At 42.9% G+C, this 23,242-nt stretch overlaps 1 protein-coding gene across 3 annotated transcripts in view; it reads right to left on the bottom strand.

Moving 5' to 3' along the window:
• The window catches only part of LOC146329298 (mechanosensitive cation channel TMEM63B-like), a 42,233-nt gene that overhangs the window by 4,324 nt on the left and 14,667 nt on the right, over window positions 1-23,242 (bottom strand). For 2 of the 3 annotated variants that reach the window (XM_084714529.1, XM_084714530.1), the window contains exons 2-19: window positions 16,993-17,211; window positions 14,964-15,043; window positions 13,702-13,740; window positions 11,072-11,162; window positions 10,907-10,944; window positions 9,957-10,099; window positions 6,848-6,899; window positions 6,454-6,562; window positions 6,093-6,163; window positions 4,166-4,246; window positions 3,958-4,081; window positions 3,067-3,200; window positions 2,373-2,510; window positions 2,124-2,277; window positions 1,562-1,668; window positions 1,089-1,175; window positions 932-997; window positions 681-843 (exon numbers count right to left, since the gene is read on the bottom strand). In XM_084714529.1, the coding sequence (XP_084570655.1) occupies window positions 681-843; window positions 932-997; window positions 1,089-1,175; window positions 1,562-1,668; window positions 2,124-2,277; window positions 2,373-2,510; window positions 3,067-3,200; window positions 3,958-4,081; window positions 4,166-4,246; window positions 6,093-6,163; window positions 6,454-6,562; window positions 6,848-6,899; window positions 9,957-10,099; window positions 10,907-10,944; window positions 11,072-11,162; window positions 13,702-13,740; window positions 14,964-15,043; window positions 16,993-17,184 (1,869 nt within the window). In that variant the 5' untranslated portion in view covers window positions 17,185-17,211. The remainder of the gene's footprint in view (window positions 1-680; window positions 844-931; window positions 998-1,088; window positions 1,176-1,561; window positions 1,669-2,123; window positions 2,278-2,372; window positions 2,511-3,066; window positions 3,201-3,957; window positions 4,082-4,165; window positions 4,247-6,092; window positions 6,164-6,453; window positions 6,563-6,847; window positions 6,900-9,956; window positions 10,100-10,906; window positions 10,945-11,071; window positions 11,163-13,701; window positions 13,741-14,963; window positions 15,044-16,992; window positions 17,212-23,242) is intronic. The other variant, XM_084714531.1, reaches the window with a different exon arrangement.

Genomic DNA, 23,242 nt, shown 5'->3' with positions numbered 1-23,242 from the left:
CGGTGTCTGTCCTCTCAGTCGGTGCCTGTCCTCTTGGTCAGTGTCTGTCCTCTCGGTCAGTGTCTGTCCTCTCGGTCAGTGTCTGTCCTCTTGGTCCTCTTGGTCGGTGTCTGTCCTCTCAGTCGGTGCCTGTCCTCTTGGTCAGTGTCTGTCCTCTCAGTCAGTGTCTGTCCTCTTGGTCAGTGTCTGTCCTCTCAGTCGGTGCCTGTCCTCTTGGTCAGTGTCTGTCCTCTCAGTCAGTGTCTGTCCTCTCAGTCGGTGCCTGTCCTCTTGGTCAGTGTCTGTCCTCTTGGTCAGTGTCTGTCCTCTCAGTCAGTGTCTGTCCTCTCGGTCGGTGCCTGTCCTCTCGGTCAGTGTCTGTCCTCTCAGTCAGTGTCTGTCCTCTCGGTCAGTGTCTGTCCTCTCGGTCAGTGTCTGTCCTCTTGGTCCTCTTGGTCGGTGTCTGTCCTCTCAGTCGGTGCCTGTCCTCTCAGTCAGTGTCTGTCCTCTTGGTCAGTGTCTGTCCTCTCGGTCAGTGTCTGTCCTCTTGGTCAGTGTCTGTCCTCTCAGTCAGTGTCTGTCCTCTCAGTCGGTGCCTGTCCTCTTGGTCAGTGTCTGTCCTCTCGGTCAGTGTCTGTCCTCTCAGTCGGTGCCTGTCCTCTTGGTCAGTGTCTGTCCTCTTGGTCAGTGTCTGTCCTCACCCTCTTGACGTTTCGACGGTCAGCGGCGGAGCGAGCCAGGCACAGACGGATCATGTACATGAGCAGACCGGGGATCCTCAGCAGGTCCATGGCGTTCCCAATAAATGCAGAGGCAATGACGTAGTTGACGAAGAACGCTCCATTATCCGGCAGGAAGACGCACCTGAAGGAGACACAGCAAGGCAGTTACATGCTGGGACATGTTAGACATGCAGGACATGCTGTCCACTGGGGAATGAGAAATTACTTACTCAAATCTGATTTTGGCATCAGCGAGGAACTTCTTATCAAAGAGCCAGCGGAAGAAAACATCCAGACTGGAAAACAGAGAGATGGACGTTTCAGTGAGGACAGCAGAAGTCAAAGGTCGGTCAGGGTCGGATTCTTGCAGCCAAACATTTGTATTACCTGCTGAGTCCGAGAGACGGCAGCAGCAGAACCATGAAGATCAGGAAGGTGTAACATTTATGCATCGTCGTCCTGTTTTCTCCAGACCTGCAGACGAACAGAGACGGTCAGATCAGCATCATATCAGGGTCAAATCAAGGTCAGATCAAGGTCAGATCAAGGTCAGATCAGGGTCAGATCAGGGTCAGGTCAGGATCAGGTCAGGGTCAAATCAGGGGAACAATCAGGGTCTGAAAGAACAAATTAAAGAACAAATTAAAAATAAATATGGGTCATCTTGACCCTTAACTGAGTTTTGTGTTGGTGTCAAATGACAGCCTTGACTTGGACTCAGTTGACCTTCAAATGACTTGTGACTTGATTGGACTTGTTTCGACTGGGTTAATCTTGACTAAAGTAACTAGAGACTTGATTTGATATGTCTCCACTGACTTGATCAGCACCTGTCTGGACTGACTTCAGATCAGTCTTACCTGGTCCAGTGAGCCTCAAAGAAGGCGGAGTAGTAGACGATGGTGGGCAGCAGAGCAGAGAAAGCCCAGAGCAGCAGAGTGGGGAAGAACTGGGTGACGATGGGATTCTGTCCAACAGAACCAACAGACACACAGCACAGAGTCAGAGCACAGGAACCAACAGAACCAACAGACACACAGCACAGAGTCAGAGCACAGGAACCAACAGAACCAACAGAACCAACAGACACACAGCACAGAGTCAGAGCACAAGAACCAACAGAACCAACAGACACACAGCACAGAGTCAGAGCACAGGAACCAACAGAACCAACAGACACACAGCACAGAGTCAGAGCACAGGAACCAACAGAACCAACAGAACCAACAGACACACAGCACAGAGTCAGAGCACAAGAACCAACAGAACCAACAGAACCAACAGAACCAACAGACACACAGCACAGAGTCAGAGCACAGGAACCAACAGAACCAACAGAACCAACAGACACACAGCACAGAGTCAGACAACATGTGAAACGATCCTCAGCCCCGCTGAAGATCCGCTGCGTTTGTCTCTTACGTTGAGATACTCGACAGGCTTGGTGACGTTGAACTTGTCCATGGTGGAGATGATGATGGCGGGTGTAGTGAGGAAGAAGAGCAGAATGAAGAGGATGCAGTTGATGATGAAGCAGCGTATCCACCAAGAGATCCCGCCAAGCGACAGGTTTTCCCTGCGAGAAGAAACCGAAACACATCAGCTGAGGATGATGGGTGCGTTTGTTTGGTATTAGGTGGGGTTTTAGGTGGGCGGAGCTTGCGAACGTACCAGCGGACGTTCTGTGGGTCGGGCGCGTATGAAACACTCCAGTTGTGAACGTGAAGAACCTCGCTGAACTGAGAGGATCGTGGCTCCTGACGACACCGACAGCCCTGAACCTGACAGGCGTTAAAGTCCTTCAAAATACTGTGAAAACAGGGGGTGGGGTCAGAGAGAGAGGAGGCGGAGTCTGAGCCGTGTAAATTTATTCTACCAAAACAAAAATTATGAATCCAAATATTTTGTGTCCAACTAAAACTTCTAGTTAAATGTAGTAAGATTAAAAGAAAATGTTGTCAAGCAAAACTGACAAAATGTTTTACAGTTCAAAAAAGAAAAATGAATGTAAGCAACAAAAAATAACTTGTACGTAAACTTTTTAATGTTTTAATGTAATATGCTTGAAAGTTTAAATCTGTTGTGTTTACAGACTGACAGTCAGAGATGGGGGAGGGTTCAGGTAGGGGGCGTGGCCAGATAAGGGGCAGGCTAAAAACTACAGGACGGAAACTATAACTACAAATATTTGTCTTGAATCTTTTCCTACTAAAACATGATAGAACTGAAGAAATGTTTCACAGTAAAAATAGTGAAAGACCAAAAAATTACTGTTACTATTTTTTCTTAAATGCACAATATGTTCGCAGAGTCAGATAAGTCAAACTGTCAAACTGAGTAGGGGTGGAGTCAGACTGTGGCTCACATGGCAGTCATGGCCTCGTTCTGGAAGGTGACGAAGGCCATGCCCAGCGGTTTGGTGTGGACCTTCTCCTTCTCCTTCCTGTACTCCTCCTTCAGCTTGGCCTCCCTCTTGGTGTAGTAGCTCACCGCCTCCTCCTGCAGGACAAACACAGGCCGCTAAGTCACTGCTAACATGCTAACACGCTAACTCTGACCCAACACATCCAATCTGAGGGCTGTTTCACTAAACTAAGATAACAGATTAAGTTGATATTTTCCAGTGATCCTTTAGCTTCGACTCTGTGATATGAAAGCAGTGACCCATCAGTTGCCATGGAGATTTATTGTGCGCAGCGGGCGTCCTCCAGACCAGGCTAACAGCCAGGCTTTATTAATCATGGAGCTGATCAGAAACCACTGTGTGTTTTTACAGTTAGTTCATGTTCTTATGTTTGTATTTGCTTTATTTTTATCAGCATGTATTAAAAAACACAGATACATTCATAAAAACATTATTATTATTTATTCATAAAACTTTAACTGTCTACAATATTTTTTTTACAAACTTCTAACCAGCAATATTAAATCTCCAACCAGCTACGATAAAACTTGAACCATCAACGATGAATGATTAATGTTCCAAATAAAGGATCTCCAATAAAACTTTAATGATTTATGATAAAACTTTAACCACTGACAAAAAAACTTCAAACATACTGCAATAAAACTTTAACAAGCTACGATGAGAAGCGTGAGACATTAACCAATCAGAGCTCTGTATTTAGACTTAGTGTGTAAATGACATAATTTATAATTAACACGCCTGCAGCCTTCAGGCTCAGGAGAAGCTACTCTGAGTGTGAATGTGTGGACAGAGCGTTAGCGTTAGCGTTAGCGTTAGCATTAGCGTCACCTCCTCGCAGCCGGCGATGGCGCAGCAGCAGAGGTGTCCGCAGGGTTTAGGGTTGATCATGGTGGGAACGTGTTCCTTCGCCATCAAGTCAGTGAAGAACTTCTTACTGCGCTCCGTCTTCTTCCTGTCAGACACAAACACACAGTGTTTCAGACGGATAACAAAGAGTATATCCCAGCATGCACTGGGCCCCGACAGTCTGTCTCACCTCTCTGCGTTCAGAGCCATCAGTTTGGCCACGTTGTAACAGATTCGAGCCTCCAGCACCGTGCAGTTCTCATACGCCTGCCTGAAGATACAAAAGATAAAAAACACTTTTACACTTTAGTATAAAACATTTTAGTTTGATGAAAAGTTTCCAGTCTGCTGGACATTAACGGTCTACGATCAAAGTTTAATGTTCCATGATAAAACTTAAGACATCAATGAAACTGTACATTTTTAATAACTTATAATTCAATAAGAAACCAAGAAAACTAGTTTCAACATTACATCATGTCAAAATATCATCAAGTGTTATTTTTAATCACATTTCTTTATTTCTGACAAAAGAAAATTTGAATCACCTTGAAACTTTTAAAGATGATTAATAATAACTCTAATTCAGATTTTTTGGTGAAAATTATTCTTTAAGGATTTATATATGTGAAATATATGTAATTTATTAAATATTTTGGTTTGTTTTAATTGTTTTAGTTCATAAACTGTCTATGTGTCAGAAAACAGCTTCAAAAAAATTCTGTTAAAATCCTTCAAAATCCCAAACTAACAATACCTGCTGATAACAGAGAATAAACAAACAAACAAGAAAAAAAAAAACTAAAACTTGGGCAAAAAATTTCAAACATTTAGTTTCAGCTTCAGCTTCAACATCGTGTCATGGCTTCAGCCACAGGAAGAAAACACAATAAAACAGTTCAGACCAGGGCTGCCAAACTCATTTTGGTTCAGGGGCCGAACCAGTAAAATTAAAGCATAATCTAACTTTGTCATTTTTATTTTTTAATCAGTCCGAGAGGATGACGGTATCAGTGATTGATTAGTGATCAGTCTGTCCTCCTCTCCTCCTTCACCTGTTCACTCTGCTGTGAGAAGATCTGAAAGTTTCTCACAGAGAAACACAGACTCTCCTGTTTTACTTACAGGCCTCTTTATACAGTTGTTTAATTTTATAAGTGCATCTGGTTGGTGATGATGTCATTAACCATCACGTTAGTTTGTGTTGTCATTAACATCAGTCTCCTCCACACGCAGCTTCTCTGCTGCTGTGAAAACTGAACCACAGGTGGATCAATATGAAGGAAAAACATCCTGCTGATGAAGAAAGTCAACAGATCAGATACAGACAGAGTCAGAGAATCACTGACCTCCTCTGTGTGTCTGTACTGTACGTGTGTGTGTGTGTGTGTGTGTGTGTGTGTGTGTGTGTGTGTGTGTGTGTGTGTGTGTCTGTACTGTATGTGTGTGTGTGCGTGTCTGTCTGTACTGTACGTGTGTCTGTACTGTACGTGTGTGTGTGTGTGTCTGTACTGTATGTGTGTGTGTCTGTACTGTACATGTGTGTGTGTGTGTCTTTACTGTACGTGTGTGTTTGTACTGTACGTGTGTGTCTGTACTGTACGTGTGTGTTTGTACTGTACATGTGTGTCTGTACTGTACGTGTGTGTGTGTGTGTGTGTGTGTTTGTACTGTACGTGTGTGTCTGTACTGTACGTGTGTGTGTGTACTGTGCATGTGTGTCTGTACTGTACGTGTGTGTCTGTACTGTACGTGTGTGTGTGGAGGAGCTGCACTGACAGAGAGGAGAGATGCTGCAGCCGTGTGATAATAAATGACATCAAAATGTAAATCAATAATCAATCAATACTCTGGTCTTTAATGACCTCACATGTCAAACACAGTGTTCTGAACAGCTGTTTGGATTTAAATTGATTTTAGTAATTGAATTACTTGAATTACTCCAGGAATCGTTTCAACCCTAAAATTAATGTCTTCTCTGTAATTTTCACACTTTGCAAAGTCATCCCACAGGCCGGACTGGACCCTCTGGCAGGCCAGTTTTGGCCCACGGGCCGTACGTTTGACACCCCTGGTTTAGACCAAACGTGAAGACATGAGGAAACACCTGAACTTACTCAAAGTGCTGTTTGATCTGAGTCTCCTCAGCGTATTTAGAGATGCCGTTAATGAATAACGTGCGCTTCACCTGAAAGACACAGAACTGGGATTAAAAGACAACAGGCAGTTTTTACTGTTTAATTAAAACAAGACGTTCAGATAAAAACAGACGGTGGAGATTCAGAGTTACTTCCTGACCCACTCATCCATCTCTGTTAGACAACAGAGGGTTTTACTGATTCATGTCAGCTGATTCAAACAGTCTATAGACGTCTTTTCAGGTTACATAACTTTCACTCTCATTATTTGTAACAGTTTATCTCAAAATTTTGACTTTTTTTTCATTTAACAAGTCAGACATGAGGATGTTTGTCCTACCAGGTCGTCCTCCTTGTAGTGCATCTTGGACGTGTGTCTCCTCATGCTGTAGACGGTCAGGAGCAAATACATGAAGGCAAACGAAGTGTGCAGCCACAGCAGGTTCGTCCTGTGAACAAACAAAACAATTTTATTTTCATATAAACCAAAAAACTTTATTGTTTTGAGCACCAACTAAGGCTCACAGTTTCCCTCTGCTCCCACAGTATAGTTTATTTACACAATATTATCATTTGTGTATCTTTATCATGTTTGAAATAATCTGCGCAGCTTAGATCAAACTGTTAATACCCATCATCTCCAGGCTGATCACATGGTCACACTGGACCAATCAGCAGCCCCACAGCCTCATTTAAAGATGGAGGACCGAGTAAAACTGGACTCGTGGACTCACCCAGACTTCAGGTTGGCTATCGTGGTGCGTCCGAAGCTGTAGGCGTTGTTTTCTGGAACAAACAGCAGAGGGAGTGTGAGGTCATCGTTCATATTTAACATGTTCTAACCTAACCAGAGAACCTTCAGCAGAACGTCACCAGAGGTTCTTCTTATTTCACTCCATCAGCTCATTACAGGGAATATTAATAATGATCAAGGAGCTGACTGCACCACTTAACACAGTACATTTACTCGAGTAGCTAGCTAAAAGGTTAACAAAGCGTTATCCGGTTTGCTAGATAGCCATAAAGTGAAACAATACATTTAATTGTTAAAAAACAAAAAGTTATATTGTTTGTAGACAAACTAAAAAATACAAAAAAGTTACATTGTTGCTAGCCAGCTAAATTCAGGAAAACACTATCTGATGGTTTGCTAAAAAGTAAAAAGACAAAAGGCAAAAACATAATGTATCCTAGCCAGATAAAAAGTTATATTACAGTATTATATATACAGTAGTTATATTGTTTGATAGCTAGAAATGTCAAACATGTTATATTGTTTGCTTTTACTGAAGTTAAAGTTTGAATGCAGGACAGACGGACTAATAAACTTTATGTCAGTAAAAGTACTTCTTCCATCACTGCTGTTACTACAATATAATCACAACATACAGATGTCCCACAGATCTACAGACGTCCCACAGACCTACAGACCTACAGACGTCCTATAGACCTACAGACCTACAGAGTCCCACAGACCTACAGACGTCTCACAGACCTTCAGAGTCCCACAGACCTACAGACGTCCCACAGATCTACAGACCTACAGAGTCCCACAGACCTACAGACCTACAGAGTCCCACAGACCTACAGACGTCCCACAGATCTACAGACCTACAGAGTCCCACAGACCTACAGACGTCTCACAGACCTACAGATGTCCCACAGACCTACAGACCTACAGACGTCCCACAGATCTACAGACCTACAGCCTGAACCTTACACATGTGTGGCAGATGTCCCACAGACCTACAGACGTCCCACAGATCTACAGACCTACAGACGTCCCACAGACCTACAGACCTACAGATGTCCCACAGATCCACATACCTACAGACGTCCCACAGATCTACAGACCTACAGACGTCCCACAGACCTACAGACGTCCCACAGACCTACAGATGTCCCACAGACCTACAGACGTCCCACAGACCTACAGACGTTCCACAGATCTACAGACGTCCCACAGACCTACAGACGTCCCACAGATCTACAGACCTACAGACGTCCCACAGACCTACAGACCTACAGATGTCCCACAGATCCACATACCTACAGACGTCCCACAGATCTACAGACCTACACACGTCCCACAGATCTACAGACCTACAGACATCCCACAGACCTACAGACATCCCACAGACCTACACACGTCCCACAGACCTACAGACGTCCCACAGATCTACAGACCTACAGACGTCCCACAGACCTACAGACCTCCCACAGACCTACACACGTCCCACAGACCTACACACGTCCCACAGACCTACAGACGTCCCACAGATCTACAGACCTACAGACGTCCCACAGATCTACAGACCTACAGATGTCCCACAGATCTACAGACCTACAGATGTCCCACAGATCTACAGACCTACAGATGTCCCACAGATCTACAGACCTACAGATGTCCCACAGATCTACAGACCTACAGACATCCCACAGACCTACAGACGTCCCACAGACCTACAGACCTACAGATGTCCCACAGATCCACAGACCTACAGACGTCCCACAGATCTACAGACCTACACACGTCCCACAGACCTACAGACGTCCCACAGATCTACAGACCTACAGACATCCCACAGACCTACAGACATCCCACAGACCTACAGACTGTTACCTTCTTTAGAAGGCGGCCCTGGTGCTCCTTGGCTGAAGAAAGCATCTTTACTGATAATTCTGACTAAAATCAACCAGAAACAAGGCGAAAACACTGTGAGTCTGCTGATTCAGATATTGATTATTTCATTCTGATCAGTTCTGATCACTGTGTGAACATGTCTCTGACATCATACAGTATATTTACTAATCTGTAACTGATAATATTTACATTTCATCATGTGTCTTTAATCTAATTTATTAATGTTACAAACTAGTCTGCAGTTTAGATTCTCTTTATTGTGTCTCCTCTTAAATGAACCACAGATTTCTTTAATCTGTTTGAAGCTAACTGATGCTAAAACAGAACAGACTGCAGCTTTCTGAGCGCACAGATATGAACAAACGTTAGAAATGACTTCTATGAACCGTAAATCTGGTTGAAGTTAAACTAAAAATATAAAAGATAAGTTTAAAGTTTTTTGATTCAGAACTCCGATATCCACAATGTTTCAAAGTCAGAAGTTTAGTTAGCATGAAAGCTAAACTAGCTACATGCTAGTGCAGCTAGCTTAAATTTTGGAGGGAAACTTCATCAGTTCTTTTGTTACTTTTTCTTTCCTTCATAAAATGTTTATAATTTAATCTTTATTTTATTATAACAAAGTTTACAAACTCACCAGGAAGAACACAGGTTTTAATACAAGAAGATAAGAAATAAAGACAAATAAATATCTTGTAAAGCTTTTAAATGTTTGACTTTTTAACAGTTTTTTTGTTGGTTCTTTCAAATGTAGAAGAAAAATATTATTTGATTCAGGATTTGTGAAAACTAAAAACCAAACGAATCAAACAGAAGTATGAACAAAGATTCCAAACAATACATTTACATTTTAAATTTTTACATGGGAGCATTTGTCATTTTCTTTACATTAGTTATCTGTATAAGAACATATGTTATTAATTAATTGATGACTAGAAGGTGAGCTAAGCTAACCAGCTGCCTAGCTACTTTAAGGCTAATATTTGTCTGAACTTGAAATGTTAGCAATAACTAACCAGTTTATAACTTATGGATTGTATATTATCACATTTAAAGAGTTTACTTCTACGTTTGTTCATTTATTTTGATATTTTGGATAGTTTCACCTCTTCAGATGTCTAAAAGGTATTTACAGACCACAGAATAAAGTTTGAGGCTCCTGATTGGTGGCGGCGTGATGATGATGCTGATGTTCTCACCCAGCAGGTCTCCGGAGAAGTTGACGGGCAGGACGATCCCAACAGAGAGGACGCCGACGACGACCAGCAGGCCGATGATGTGACGCTGGAAGGACAGATAGTGAACGGCATCCTCGCCACACTTCTCCCTGATTTCTTCATCCCTGCAGGAGGAGGAGGAGGAGTCAGTGAACAGAGCTCTGATTGGACCAGACACTGAGACGTAAGTGAAAATGTTGATCAGTTTCCTACAGTCCAAGGTGACACCTTCAAATGGCAGCTCGCTACAAAGTTCTAAAAAGTGATGCTGTTTGCAAGCTAGCTAAACATTTAACAAAAACAAAACTCAGTTTACAGTCAGAGAGGAAACGAGAAACAGAAAACTAAAATCAGAGAATTTAAAAAATGACTCAAAATAATTATCAATGAATTTAATATTCAACTAACGATCCATTAATCGATTATTCGCTGGAGCTCTAACAGAGTCTTTTATCTAAGCAAGTCTCAAGTCCTCAAATTTAAGTCTGACCTAAGTCATGTGACTCATGTCCCCTTTCATTCTACTGTCCATCAGCATTGACCCACAAAAAACAACGCCAGCCTGTGGCCGACGAAGACAACCCGAATTATCCTGACGAGCCTCCATTATTATTTAACCATCATTTAACCATTAACACAATGAGATTTTTGATCAATAATCATCAGTAATTGGGATATGAACAGCTAGAACAGGAAATGACATCGCTTTACTGTGATGCATCCTGACTGACGACATCATCATATAACCATATCCAGCAGATAACATTTTGATATTTCGCCAAGCCCTCGTGCTTCTTATCGTTCCAGTGGACCACAGATCAGACTGACGTGTCCATCCTCCTCACCAGACGGAGGCGCTAATCAACAACAGACTTCTTCTGTTGTTTTTAAACATGTCTGATGTAAAATGTTTGTCTGTACATGATACTCACTTTATTCTGAAGATGGCCGTCAGCCACGAGCAGAAGCCCTGCGGTGAAACACAGAAATATCAAAACACACACACACACACGTCCTGCTGCACTGAGGAAGAAGAAGAAGAAGAAGACAAGGATGATGATGATGATGATGATGATGAGTGATGAAGGTGTCCTTACGTTGTCTCTCTGGTCAAAGTCGACGGAGCTTGAGACGGAGGTGAGACGTTCATAGCGATCTGGTGTTTCTGAGTGCATCGCCGAGGCAACGCTGTTGAGACACACAGGGAGCTGTCAGCTTACTGTTAGCTGTTAGCATGTAGCCACTCTGACCTTTGACCTTTGCATCTGTTGACTGGACTCCAGAGTTTAGTCCCAGAGTTCCTTTAATATTTTGATCTCTCAGACATGGAGCACAGGGGGCGCTAACACCAACATCCACCTGCTCAAATCTAAAAAACACAAACTGCTCCTTTAAACATAAAAATACCTGTTTGAGTTTCTACAAACTGAACTCTGATCTGTAAACCGCCCAGCACGCAGCTGGTTCCAGATGTGAGCGTGCTCGCTAACAGTGTGTGGACTTGGCTAACAAGCTAGCTAGCACATCACAGGGTTTACGACGAAAACATGGCGTGGCGTTACCTTTTCACCGGCTCATAGTTATCTCTGTCTCGTCTGCGGCTGAATTCACATTAGAATGGAAAGAAGTGTCGGTTAGCATCTGTTAGCATCACATCTGTTAGCATCATGTCTGTTAGCATCATGTCTGTTAGCATCACATGAGCCAACAGAGAGTGATCCTGAGACACTTTTAAACACCGCACACACACACACACACACACACACACACACACACACAGTAGTCATGGTCTGTGGGGGGTGACTGGTGCCACCTGCCCTCAGTTGATGGTCGTCATGGTAACAGAGCCATGCATTACTCCTGGGGCCCCGGGGCTCCACTATGAATACAGCTGAGGAAAATAAATAAAGTAAGCATCCAAAATAAAAGTAGGATGTTTGGAAAAGCTGAGTTTAAAATCCCTCGTTCTGTTTCACAGCACGCAGGAAATACTTTTAAAAAAGGACATTTTCATGGGGGGGGTGATAATTTCATCCTCATCTGTATAAAGGACTGTTCAGCAGTGCAGAGCTGAAATGATTGGTTAATTAATCAATTAGTTGATTGATTGGCAGAAAATTAATTGTCAATAAATGTTGATGCTTTATTAATAATTTAAAGCTTCACTCCAGTGGATTTGGGCATTTCTATATTTCATATTTTTCATTTTCATCTTATACATAATTTCTATCTTGTTACGTAGTTTTTGTATTGTTACATCTTTTAGGTCATTTTTGTCATCTTGTTTTATATTTTTCTGAGTTTGTGCGCAGTGCATCATGGGTAAATGTCACACCTGTGACGGTCCCATTAATGCTGAAAGGTTCATACAGGTGTTAGGAGCGACATATGCTGCCATCCCTGACGTCTTTTTCAGAGACGTCCCTGCGTATTTCAGGGAGACACATTGTGGACGTGTTCCAACATGTCTTCTTCTCCTCACTTCACTGTTAGACTGACCGCTGTCCAGGCTAATGATGCTGACCAGTCAGGTTGCCATGGTTATGAACTACATTAAAGTACTGACGAGTTCAGCAGCAGATCACAAAATTCACTGTTCAGATAGTATCATGGTTTTTCAGATCAGCAAAAAAGAAAAAGAATATGGGATTATTGTTAAACAATCTTAAAAATGTGAGTCCGTCTGGGACAGGTGTGATCTGTTGACCACACCCCCACAGGCTGGAGTGAGCTCAAAGTCACTTCTGAAGCAAAAATAGTGAAAAATTAATCTCTGGTTCTCAGATGTGAATCTGTATTATTTATATATGATGTTTATTTACTGATCAGTTCATCGATTATTAATGAAAATGATGGTCAGTTGCAGCTTGACAGAATTATATGACCTGGAGGAGCAAACTCAGAGGAGGTCTGGCACTAATAACCTCCCATACAGACACAGAGTCAAACACACTGAAATGAAGAAGAGAAGGTCGTGTTAGTGCACCAATCAGAGAGCAGAACCCTGTTAATGAAACCAGAGGAGGAGGAGGAAGAGGAGGAGGAGGAGGAAGAAGAGGAGGAGGAGCAGGAGTAGGAGGAGGAGCAGGAGCAGGAGGAGGAAGAGGAGGAGCAGGAGAAGGAAGAAGAGGAGGAGGAGGAGGAAGAAGAGGAGGAGGAAGAAGAAGATGAAGAGGAGGAGGAGGAGGAAGAAGAGGAGGAGGAGGAAGAAGAAGAGGAGGAGGAGGAGGAGGAGGAGGAGGAGGAGGAGGAGGAAGAAGATGAAGAGGAGGAGGAGGAAGAAGAAGAAGATGAAGAGGAGGAGGAGGAAGAGGAGGAGCAGGAGGAGGAAGAAGAGGAGGAGGAGGAGGAAGAGGAGGAGGAAGAAGAGGAGGAGGAGGAGGAAGAGGAGGAGGAAGAAGAGGAGGAGGAGGAGGAGGAGGAGGAAGAGGAAGAGGAAGAAGAAGGAGGAGGAGCAGGAGGAGGAGGAGGAGGAGGAGGAAGAAGAGGAGGATCAGGAGGAGGAGGAGAAAGAGGAAGAGGAAGAAGAAGGAGGAGGAGCAGGAGGAGGAAGAAGAGGAGCAGGAGGAGCAGGAGGAGGAGGAGGAGGAGGAGGAAGAAGATGAGGAGGAGGAGGAGGAGGAGGAGGAGGAGGAGGAGGAGGAGGAAGATGAAGAGGAGGAGGAAGATGAAGAGGAGGAGGAGGATGTCAGCAGACAGAACAAACATGGAGGAAGGAACAACATACTATTCGCGCTCCTCCAGGTCGCTGAAACGTTTCTTCAGTCTTCAGGAAGGAAACAGAAAGAAAAAAAGAGAAGCTGCTGAGAGAAAGATGACGTCAGAGAAACATTTAAACACTCTTCATCTTCCTGTCCGTCAGCCTATCAGACGACACACCTGGGTATAAAATGTCCTGTCACCGCCCCCTGCACCTTATTAAAGGAGAAGTTCACAAATATTTCAAACCTGCTGTAAAACAAAAGTCAGGTCAACAGTGATCAGGCTTCTCACCAACGTTTAACCAAATTTTGAGAAAATCTGTTGAAGAAAATGTGACTGTTTGTTTCCTGCACTACAGAGTTGTGATTATTTGCAGTTGGTTCATTGAGATGAGCAGCAGGTGGCGCCGATTCTCCAGCCTGAAAACCAACATACCACCACAGAAGAAGAGGTCTGAACAAGGCAACATGATTCAAAGAAAAAGAAATAAGAAAACATGAAGGAATCAGACACTTGTGTTTGTTTGATGCATTCAGTCTCCTCATGTTCTCCAGTGAGACGAGACGAGAAGTTAAAGTCACAGACGTCATGTTGGTCAGACAGACGTGTCCAAACTCCTCTCAGCCTTTAGTAAAAGTAGAAGCACTGATTCAACGACTTTACTGCAGTAAAGGTGAAACCCTTCAGGCTCTGAAATGTTTTCATCTTGTTTTTACGTTACTTTATTACATCTTCTAACATTATTTTTGTCTTTACATCTTTTATGTAATTTTCATCTTGTTATATTGTTCTTGTCTTAAGTAATTTTGATCTTATGTCATTTTTGTTTTGTTACATAATTTTCATCTTCTTTTGTCTTTAATGTAATTTTGGTCGTTACCTAATTATTTTTTTCATTATTGTTATTGTTAGGTTGTTTTTGTCATTACGACTTTTACGAAGTTTCCGTTTTGTTGCGTTCGGTTAGCGGTGGTTACCTGTCAGAAAAAGTGAAGTGGTGATTAACTCATATTAACAGTCCAGTGTTTTCTCCAATTTTATGAGCTCATCAGTCTGATGTCCAATCAGATCTAACAGGAAGTGACTGTTTCTGTCACTTCCTGTCCGGACAGTGAGTGAGATTTTCTCTCCTCACTGTGTTTCATCTGAATCTTCATCAGGAGAAATTATTCATGTTCGCGTCCGTCTGATGACATCACTCTGATGATGACATCACTCTGTTGATGACACCACTCTGATGATGACATCATTGTTCTGAGTGTTTCCTGTGTTTAAAGGCGTGTGTACCTGTCGGCGTCGGTGACCAGCGCCAGGCGGCCATAGTCCCACGCAACCTTCCGTAGGATGGAAAAGACGAAGAGCAGCACCTGAAGAAGACAGAGGAGGACTTCCTGTCAGACATCTGATGATATAAACATGCTGAGAGTCAGAGGTCAAAGGTCACTGACACAAACACAAGGAAAAAAACACTGCAGACAGGATACGAGGGGTTAAACTATCAAAATAAGAGTCTATCTGCTGAGTCTGACTGAGTATGTGTACGTGGGCCGATCCATGAAGCTGCAATATTTATTTTTCCTACAGCCAGTGAACATCACAGCAGCTCACACAGTGCATCACCGGAGCTGAGTCCTGTGACTCTGAGCAGGATCTCCACACTCCTTAGGGGTGTCCTGATCCGATATTGATATCGGATATCTGTCCGATATCAGCCAAAAAACGAGTATCGGATTTTATCGGACTGCATCTCAAATCTCTGATCTAAACTCTCTGATAAGCTCCAGCACTTCTGTCCAGGAGACTCTCTGTTTGAGTGACATCACTTGATCAAACCTTTTCTAACGTTCCACTCTACAAAATAAGGAATAAAAGTTTGTATGATTCGTGCTGATATCGTATCGGATCGATATCGGTATCGTATCGGAAGTGAAAGAGTTGTATCGGGACATCCCCAACACTCCTATCATCTCACACACTGTTCTCCCACAATGCACTGCTCTCAGGACACAGAGAACACGATGCGTTCAGGTTCACACACTTACCAACTACTACTACTAACTATAACATCAGATTGACTGTGTGGTGCGTTCAGGAGCCATACACTCGATTAGAATGTATGTGCTGTGAGCTCAACCACCCAGAATGCATTGCGTCTCTACAGACTGTCCTGTGAAGGACTGTGAGGACGTGTCCAGCTGTTTCTTCACTAAAGAAGCAGTTTGATTACAACAGAGGAGTTTCTCTTTTAGTTTTACTTTTTAGTTTTACTCTGTGACGCAGTATGAAGGTCACTCTGTCAGAGAGCCAGTGCTCGGACACACATCACTGAACCATGTGACTGTTTCCATGACGACAACCTCTCTGACTCGGGCCAAACTGTTTTAGTGACCTTGGCTGCTTTTCATCGGGCTGAATTATTCCTCCTCTCTTCTCCATCGAGACAAAGAGATGAGGAGATGAAGAGAGAGGAGGCGAGGAGACGAGAAAAGAGGAGACCAGGAGACGAAGAGATGAGGAGACAGGAGACGATTAATCATACATTTATATTTATGATTAATCTATTAATCGTTAAGTCTATAAAATATTTATAAAAAACTGTGAAAAATTCTCATTACAGTTCAAAGTGATGTCTTCAAATGTCTTCTTTTGTCCAAAACTCAAAGACTCATTTAGTGTCAGAAAGGATCAAGAAACGCAGCAAATCATCACATTTAAAAAAGACGAAGTTTGACTTGTTCACTGAAATAATCAATAAATTAACCAACAAACTGACCAAAACAATTGATTAATTAAATCAACTAACAAAATAGTTGGTGACTAATTTTCTGTCACTCAAATAATTGATTAATCGACTAATCAATTGCAGCTTAAACAGGGCTCAACAATAAGGTTTGCCTGCTTGCCCGGGGCAAATAAAATGCCCTGTTTGGCAAATAAATCTGTCAACACACCTGCTGAACTGAGCAGGTGACACGGCAGAATTGAACTCCAATAATCAACTAATCCTTAAAGTAAGTTTTCATGCAAAGTTGCAGAAATTGCTGATTTCTGCCTCTGAAATCAGGAGACGTCCTGCTTTTCTTTGTTTGTTGAGAATAAACAGAAAAAACACGACGATTAAACTTTAGTTTTTAAACTAACAGTTTTTTCAGAGAAAAGTAAAACTTGACTCTGGGCAGGCAGATTTCTGACCGACTTGCCTGACTGAGTACGAGACAGAAAACACCAGTGTTGAACCCAGACTCTGGTCCAATCGCTGCCTGTACGAGCCCCGTGTGTGTGCGTGCCGTACTGAGCACGTGCAGTGGCGACTCACCAGAAAGCACATGAAGTCGAGGGCGAGCACGGTGGGCACTCCTCCGAACGGCAGCCCCTGCAGCACCGTGCTGCGGATGCGAGCCGAGTAGCAGTAGTCTTTGGACCCGCTGTGGGCGGAGCAGTTGTCCTGACCGCCGCACGCGCTGCTGGCGCCATATGTCGCCATGGTAACAATCAGCGCTCTGAGCATGCTCACTGCCACATCCTCGCAGAAAACCTGAGAGGAGAAAACGGAGACGTTAAAAACAAACAAAACAGATACAAGTAAACACACCACAAACATCATGTTAACAAAATAAACACCAGACTGAGAGATGAATGCATTTATTCTGTTTGTTTATCTTTTTATACGTGCAGCCGTCACATGTAGGATAAGAACCATCAGGATTTATTAATCCCTTTAGATTCATCTAAAGTCGCTCAGAGCGAGAAACTGCTTAATGGAGTTTATAAGATTATAAAGAGGGATGTCCCGATCTGATCACGTGATTGAAATCGGGGCCGATCACGTGATTTTCAAATGACCGGAATCGGGTGGAAATTATCGGATTTAACCTGACAAAACAACAAGCACGGCCATGTTCACGTTTTAAATTCATCCCGAGGTAAAAAGAGATGTCAAACGGAACGACAGTGGCTTAGTTTTAATTTTAAAGACTTCCACAACATCAATATTCATTGTTGCACAGACGGAAAAAACACCGTAAACGTCACAATTTACGGCAGGCGGGGAATTCAGACAACATAATAGTAGCGAGCTGGTAGTTAGAAGGCTAACGCAGGACAAACGTGTCTCCTCAGGACAGAGAAAATGTCTGCAGTTTGGAGGTATTTTAAACTGGACAGTGAAGGCATTTCACGTGGTGGAAATGTGGATGTGTTCTCGTTTTTTCTTCTTCTTGTTGATGCATTGCTGAAGTATTGGATCGGGACTCGGTATTGGCAGGTACTCAAAATCAGATGACTCGCACTCCTAATTATAAACACGCAAACTATAAAAAATAAAGGTCACCGGGGAGTTTTCCACAAAGAAGAAGAATCTTTTAGGATTCTCAACCTCAAAACCAGAAAATAAAACAACATAAAAGTGCAGAGACTGTTGGTAAATGTCAATAACAACACCAGGACCTTTGACAAAATTAAAAAATTATAAATGCAAAAAATAGTTAAGAACAAAACACTGAGTCGGTTCACTGAGACGTACATGTATGATGTTTGCACAACGGACTGCTGTGATTGGTGGAACTCACAGGAAGCTACAATGATTTGTTGGACAAAACTACAAAGTTGTGCAGAATTCATCTGCATAAATCTCTGGCAGAAACTAAGATTCATCGGTTTTCTTCATTCATTTAGTTTTTGTTCCTGCCTCTGAGAGAAAAGTGAGGCAGCAGATTTTTAAAAAATGCACAACCCTTTTCTTTAAAAACTCTCCTGAAGAAACAGGAAGTCTAGTTTGGTGCAGCTGTGTTGCTGTCAGGGTGGAAACAGTCGACTTTTACAGTCAAACAGGGCTGATACGTGATGTACGGTGTCACTAATGGGACAAAAAGGTGTGAAAGTCTGTCAGAAATTGGAAGAAAAGCAGGACAGTCATGATTCCAGGAGGAAATACGGAGAGGGGAAAACAGGTCTTCTGGGAAAATCAGGAGGGCTGAAGAGAACCCCGCCAAGATGATCCGTTTTGAATTTGGTTGATCTGCATCCTTTCAGTCCTCATCATGGGCCAATAAGCAGCAGGAAACCTCCCAAAAGGTGAAGTTTTGTCTCCTCCAAGACACAAACAATCCCTCTGAATCATCAAAGCTAAAACTGAAGCTAACCAGAGATGAGTGAGGCTGTCGTCATGGTTACAGGCCATCTGGAGTACACTGTGAGCACAGATACAGACCTGACAGGACGAGCACCGACTGAAGAATCCAGTTCACAGATCTCAACAGGATTGATGAGTTAATGATGAGTTCAAATCTGATGTCTGAGACAGGACTCAGCGGTGAGTTTAGGAACGGATTCTGTAACAGGAGGATTTATGGCGAGCACTTACAGCCTGAATATCAGGCCTCACGCAGGAACATTTTCAGGTTCTTGTCTTAAATGTTTCTTACTTTTGTTCGTACAAAGAACTCGCAGGAACACAACATGTCTGAGTCAACAAACAAACTGTGTAAATGATCCACCTGTGTGTATCTGAGTGCACGAGCATGAGACTTAGACTTAAATTAGCATAATTAACACCTAAATAAAACCATATATGGCTGCATACCCTGCTCCATGTGAGGAAGCATTCATTCATGAAAATGGCATCAAAGAGAAAAAAGAACTTTATGAGTTTAGAGTTTGACGTCCTGTTTTCAGAGATCCATGAAGGAAACTGTCATTCTAACAGAGTCAGCAGTGGAATTAAAGGAGCTGCTGAAGTAAAGAAAACGGCTGAGAAAAAAAACACGTCTCGATGACTGCAGCAGGAGGAGGAAGAGGAGGAGAGGGGAAGTCTTCATCACAGAGACAGAGGACAGAGTGAGGACCTTCACCTGGACAGAGACTTCATACACCTGCGTGTGCAGATATACGACCGACACAGATCACTGAATGAAGGATGAGAGACTTTATGTGCAAATTTATAATGATATTATAATTTGAAACGTAGTCAGACAGGATAATGTCGACATAATTATGAAGCAAAATGTATTATTCAAACTCAAAATGTCTTCAAACTAATGAAATTAACATTCATTAGTGAAAAAGTCTGCACCTCGTAAACTGTCTTCATATCTGAGAGAAAATTCAATATGAGAAAAGTGAATGTGACGAGTTCTTCTAAATGACTCGTTCCCACCACTGAAGAACCGATCTGTTGGTTCCTGCATGAGGCCCAGTGACACGGAGCGTCTGACGGTTCATAATCACAAACATTTGTTCTCAGTGGCTACAGTCAGTTATCACAAATTAACAAATACATAAGTAAAGTTACAACAACTGTGATGTTTGTAACAGAATAAATATTAAACAGTGATTGTTGTGTAACTGTGAGATTAGAGATGAAGATCATTTGTCTTATTTTGATATAAAATCATGTTAAAGTGACTGTGAACCACGTGAAGACGTTTTGGACAGAACGTCTCTGTCTCATTCACTCAGTGAAAACTTGTCTCTGTCCATCATCAGTCACAGCACCTGTGTTTTCTTTCCTGAAATGATTATTTTTATTATTGATTAATCCGTCATTTTCTTGACTAATCGATTATTTGTTTGGTCCATAAAATAGAGAAAACGGTGAAACCTATGAACCAGTGTTTCCTGCTGGCTACATTTCCCAGCATGCCTGAGCAGCAGCAGCAGCTTCCCTCTCGGTGACCCACTGATCCCGTTGCTACGGTAACCCCGACTGCAGCTCCTGACCCAGTTTTTTACGCCTCAGCGGCACCTTGTGACAGAGCCGCAGTGACGGCGCTCTGACTGCTGCTGCTGCTGACGTCATCATTACATCACACCACCCCACATCCGAGTGAACAGAGCGAGGAGAAAGAGACGGCAGCGAGGACGAGTCTGCAGCTGCTGAGCGTCTTCATCACACAAGATGGACAGAGGACAGAGAGAGAAGACAGAGGATAGAGGAGAGGACACAGAGAGGACAGAGAGGACAGAGGACACAGAGAGGACAGAGAGAGAGGATAGAGGAGAGGACACAGTGAGGACAGAGAGGACAGAGGACACAGTGAGGACAGAGAGGACAGAGGACAGAGACAGAGGACAGAGAGAGAAGACAGATGTCCACATGTTGACACTTCTGTTTGGATCCATTTTTCAAATCTTTCGTCCAAATTCTCTGATTCCAGCTTGTTAAACGTGAATATTTTCTGATTTCTGTTCCTCACATGAGTCTGCAGGTTTGGTGGAGGATCCCTGACAGTTGGAGCTGAAGGAGAACAGGAGGCGTGTTCCATTAAGCCCCTCCCCCTCCCCTCTCTGTGATGTCACACAGCGGGCTCAGGGCGAGTGAAACACAGCATGAGGACACGTGGATCAGCAGGCTGTTTGTACTGAGGTCTGCAGGGGGCGCTAACAGAACCTCACACTGCTGTTCCATGTGGTTCTGTGTAGAACGTGTGCAGTGACGGTGTGATCTGGAATATTCCACCAGTTCATTCAGAGGAACCCCCCCCCCCCCCCCCCCCCCTTGTGTTGTCATGGTGCAGCAGCAGCAGAATGACTCATCTGAAGCTGCAGACACACACACACACACACACACACACACAGCTGAGCATCGCCTGAACGCCTCCTGACAGATCAGATCTGAACGGTTCCTGAACGCCTCCTGACGGATCACAACTGAACGGTTCCTGAACGCCTCTTGACAGATCAGATCTGAACAGCTCCTGAACGCCTCTTAACAGATCAGATCTGAACAGCTCCTGAACGCCTCTTAACAGATCAGATCTGAACGGCTCCTGAACGCCTCCTGACGGATCAGATCTGAACAGCTCCTGAACGCCTCCTGACGGATCAGATCACCTGCTCCAGACCCCCATCAGACCACATCCTGACACTCGACCAAGAAAATCTGATTAACCCTGTTAGTGTCGCCTGAGCCTGCTGATTAGCTTAGCTCAGGCTAAAAACAACTGTTAAAGGGTAACTTCACTGCTTTTCAGCTTTTCAGCTGTGGAACAGGCCGTAACGTGATCCTGACAGACGGCTGAGAACCATGGTCCACCACAAGAAGAAGAACAGAGGGAACGTTTGCAGAGAAATTCACAAAATAAAAGCTTGTAAGTATGGGAGAGAAATTCTATTTAAGATCGTTTATTGCACCAAATATACAGTGTGACACGAACACATCACTGATGGAGAAAATGAGGCGGGAAAATCTTCTGTCCTGTTTTAAAGGGACAGTTCACCTCAAAATCTAAACTAGACATTTCTCCTCTGACCTGCAGTTCAGTTCATCCATGTTTTAGTGTGAGTTGTTTCATGTAGGAACTGGGTTTTTTGGGAGAGAGAAAGTAGTTACTATAGATTTTCCACAGCAGAAAGAAAGTAGTTCCAACATAAAACTTCTCACAACAGGCTCTGCGGATTATCTTCAGTAACCAGCTCATGATTTCTGTACAGAGACGATGCTGTTGAATTTTTCAAATGTGTTTTTGTCTCTTTGAGCTTCACAAGCTGAGAGTCATGTAGTTTCATTATATTGTCAGATGTCTCTTCGGCTGATATCTCCAAACCTCTGTGACTCAAACCAAAACTATCAGATGGAAAAACAGAACTACAGAGGAGAGGAAGAATAAGTCATTTAGATTTTGGGGCGAACTGTCCCTTTAGTACGTTTCCTTATATGTCGTCTTCTTCTTCTTCTTCGAGCTCATGCAGCAGAGACGAGTGGCTCTACAGACAGACAGCTGAGAGTCCATCACTTCACAGACCAGGTGTAAAAATAAATCACATTTAAAGACAAAAACAACAAATATAAAACATGTTCATTTAACACCAGAAGAGTCAGAAGGTCCTTCAACGTCACACTGACCTTTGACCTCTCATCTCTGTTATCCCTCATAATAAATGTCAGACTGAGAGATTTATTCTCTGAGTTTATCTTTTTAAACATGAAATTATATTTATATATTTATCAACATGCAGCATCAGGTGTAGTAAACTGTAATGATAATAATAATAATAATAACCATTCAAACTTTAGATTAATCTAAAATTAACAAACAGTTAAATGTATTTTATAAGATTATAAACATGTTATTTTACCATTAATAAGAACAAATTTCCACCTTGAACTACCACAAAAAATAATCACAGCTGATGAGAAAAGCTGGAAATAAGTACAAAAATAAAACCATACAGGTTCTTTGTTTCAACATCTGAGAGCTTTAACACAAACATTCAGGGTTACAACTGTCCCTGCTCTCCCCTACTTTATTTTTAATTGAGTCTAATTAATTAATTATTTGTATTTTAATGTCAGGATATTGGAAATCGAGACCACTTGCGAAGTTTTATTGACAGAGACGATGATGGTTGCTAAGCAACCAAGATGCATCTCCAACAGTGTGAAAAGGAACAATATAACAGTGGAGATTTCTATGGGGTCAGTTTAACAAGTGTTGGCTCATGACAACAGTGAAGGTCAGTGACGTCTCTGTCTCCATGTCTCTGACGGTCAGTGAGCGAGGGACAGACAGGGAGGACGCCATTTGCTGCAGGACAGGAAGTCCAGTTATAAGGAAACTTTCGGAAAC

This window comes from Lutjanus erythropterus, chromosome 3, assembly GCF_056507025.1.
Source record: "Lutjanus erythropterus isolate fLutEry1 chromosome 3, fLutEry1.hap2, whole genome shotgun sequence".
Lineage (NCBI taxonomy): Eukaryota > Metazoa > Chordata > Actinopteri > Lutjaniformes > Lutjanidae > Lutjanus > Lutjanus erythropterus.
Note: the sequence above shows the minus strand (reverse complement) of the source record. Positions and strands in the feature narration are given on the sequence as shown.